Source organism: Charadrius vociferus, unplaced genomic scaffold (genome assembly GCF_000708025.1).
Source record: "Charadrius vociferus isolate BGI_N301 unplaced genomic scaffold, ASM70802v2 scaffold140, whole genome shotgun sequence".
NCBI classification, from domain to species: domain Eukaryota; kingdom Metazoa; phylum Chordata; class Aves; order Charadriiformes; family Charadriidae; genus Charadrius; species Charadrius vociferus.
Window position 1 is genome coordinate 559,110 of NW_009646406.1, and position 1,333 is coordinate 560,442.

General features: G+C 42.8%; 1 protein-coding gene across 1 annotated transcript in view; it reads left to right on the plus strand.

The window, feature by feature from the left end:
- Positions 1 to 1,093: 1,093 nt before the first annotated feature.
- The window catches only part of UBR7 (ubiquitin protein ligase E3 component n-recognin 7 (putative)), a 40,420-nt gene continuing 40,180 nt past the window's right edge, over positions 1,094 to 1,333 (plus strand). The window contains exon 1 of the mRNA XM_009895499.1: positions 1,094 to 1,245. Within this exon, the coding sequence (XP_009893801.1) occupies positions 1,094 to 1,245 (152 nt within the window). The remainder of the gene's footprint in view (positions 1,246 to 1,333) is intronic.

Consider the following 1,333-nt stretch of genomic DNA (forward strand, 5'->3'; position numbering starts at 1 on the left):
AACCTAGTCAAAAAGAGAAACAAGGATCAGCAGAGGTCAAAAAGTCAGTTTGGGAGATTCCTAAACAAGTACAGCACATAATACCAAGAATGAAAGACTAATTACTACAAAAACCTTTCTATGTATTTTTTGAGATTCCCCTTAGTTTCTGGGCATGAAAACCAGCCTACACCAAACTCAGGGACCTAAAAATGACATTTTTCTTATGCTTATTAGCATTGGAAGGGTACTTCTGAGTGTCACAAAAACTACCTGAAAATCTCTTAGGTGAGGTCAAAGCTTAGCGTTACTTATCCCGAAGTATTTTGTTTGGAGAATCACATAAAATTTAAAGAGACATTAAACCAGAACCCATGGCATTTTCTATACTTTCAAAAACTCTGGTAAGTTTCGCTTAAGTTTGACAGAGAAGATACAGAACACCAAGAACAGAGCTGATGTAAAAGCTTCTGTTACGTTCTTGAAATAGTTTTCTGTTTCTTCTGCCTCCCTTCATCTTTACAGAAAGGAGCAAGTGCTGCCAACAGAAATCTCACGGGGACTGGTGGTTTTAGCATGACATGCTTTAATAAAGTGTATTTTACGAGACTTCAAATATATTCTGCAAAGTTTGAACAGACTTCACAGAAACCACAACATGGGTTATTTAGAAGATTTTCAATTATCAAAATTAATTTCATTTACTTGTTATAAACTTAGTATTAGAATGAAATAAACAAGAAAAAGCTGTTACTTGATATCAGAAGCTGTAATGCGTGTGTCACAAGACCTTGGACCCACATGGAGTTTACATTTACAATTAAATAATAAAATTGTGTAATATACTCCATATATTATCCTCTAAGCAATTCGGATAAAGTCTAATTACAGCTTATCGAACTAACCTTTACCTCTAGGACTGTGGAAAATACATGGAGTTATATTACCTGCAGACCTCCCATTCACATCTCAGGTGAACACAAGCTCACTCAGGGGTTTGCATACCCTAATTTTTCGTGGTTTTGCACGACACGAAGGAAAGTTATTCCCAATCTCTTCCTAGTAACAACTCGGCTTCAGCTCCAAATCTTAGCAAGGTGCGTAGAGACCCCAAATGAGAGTATTTCACCGGGACTCCTACAGACCGCTGGGGAAGCTGCAGACTGAAATTGACCCGGGCAATACGCCGTGGCTGTGCCGGGCCCTCACACGCACACGTACGCAGGCAGAGACCCAGCTTCCCGGCAGCGTTCGGCAGCCGCCCAGGTGAGCGGCGGGCGGGAGACCTCGGCCGCGGCCCCGGGGCGGGGAGCGGGGGCACCCGGAGGGCACCGGCCAGCGCTGCCTCCCCCCG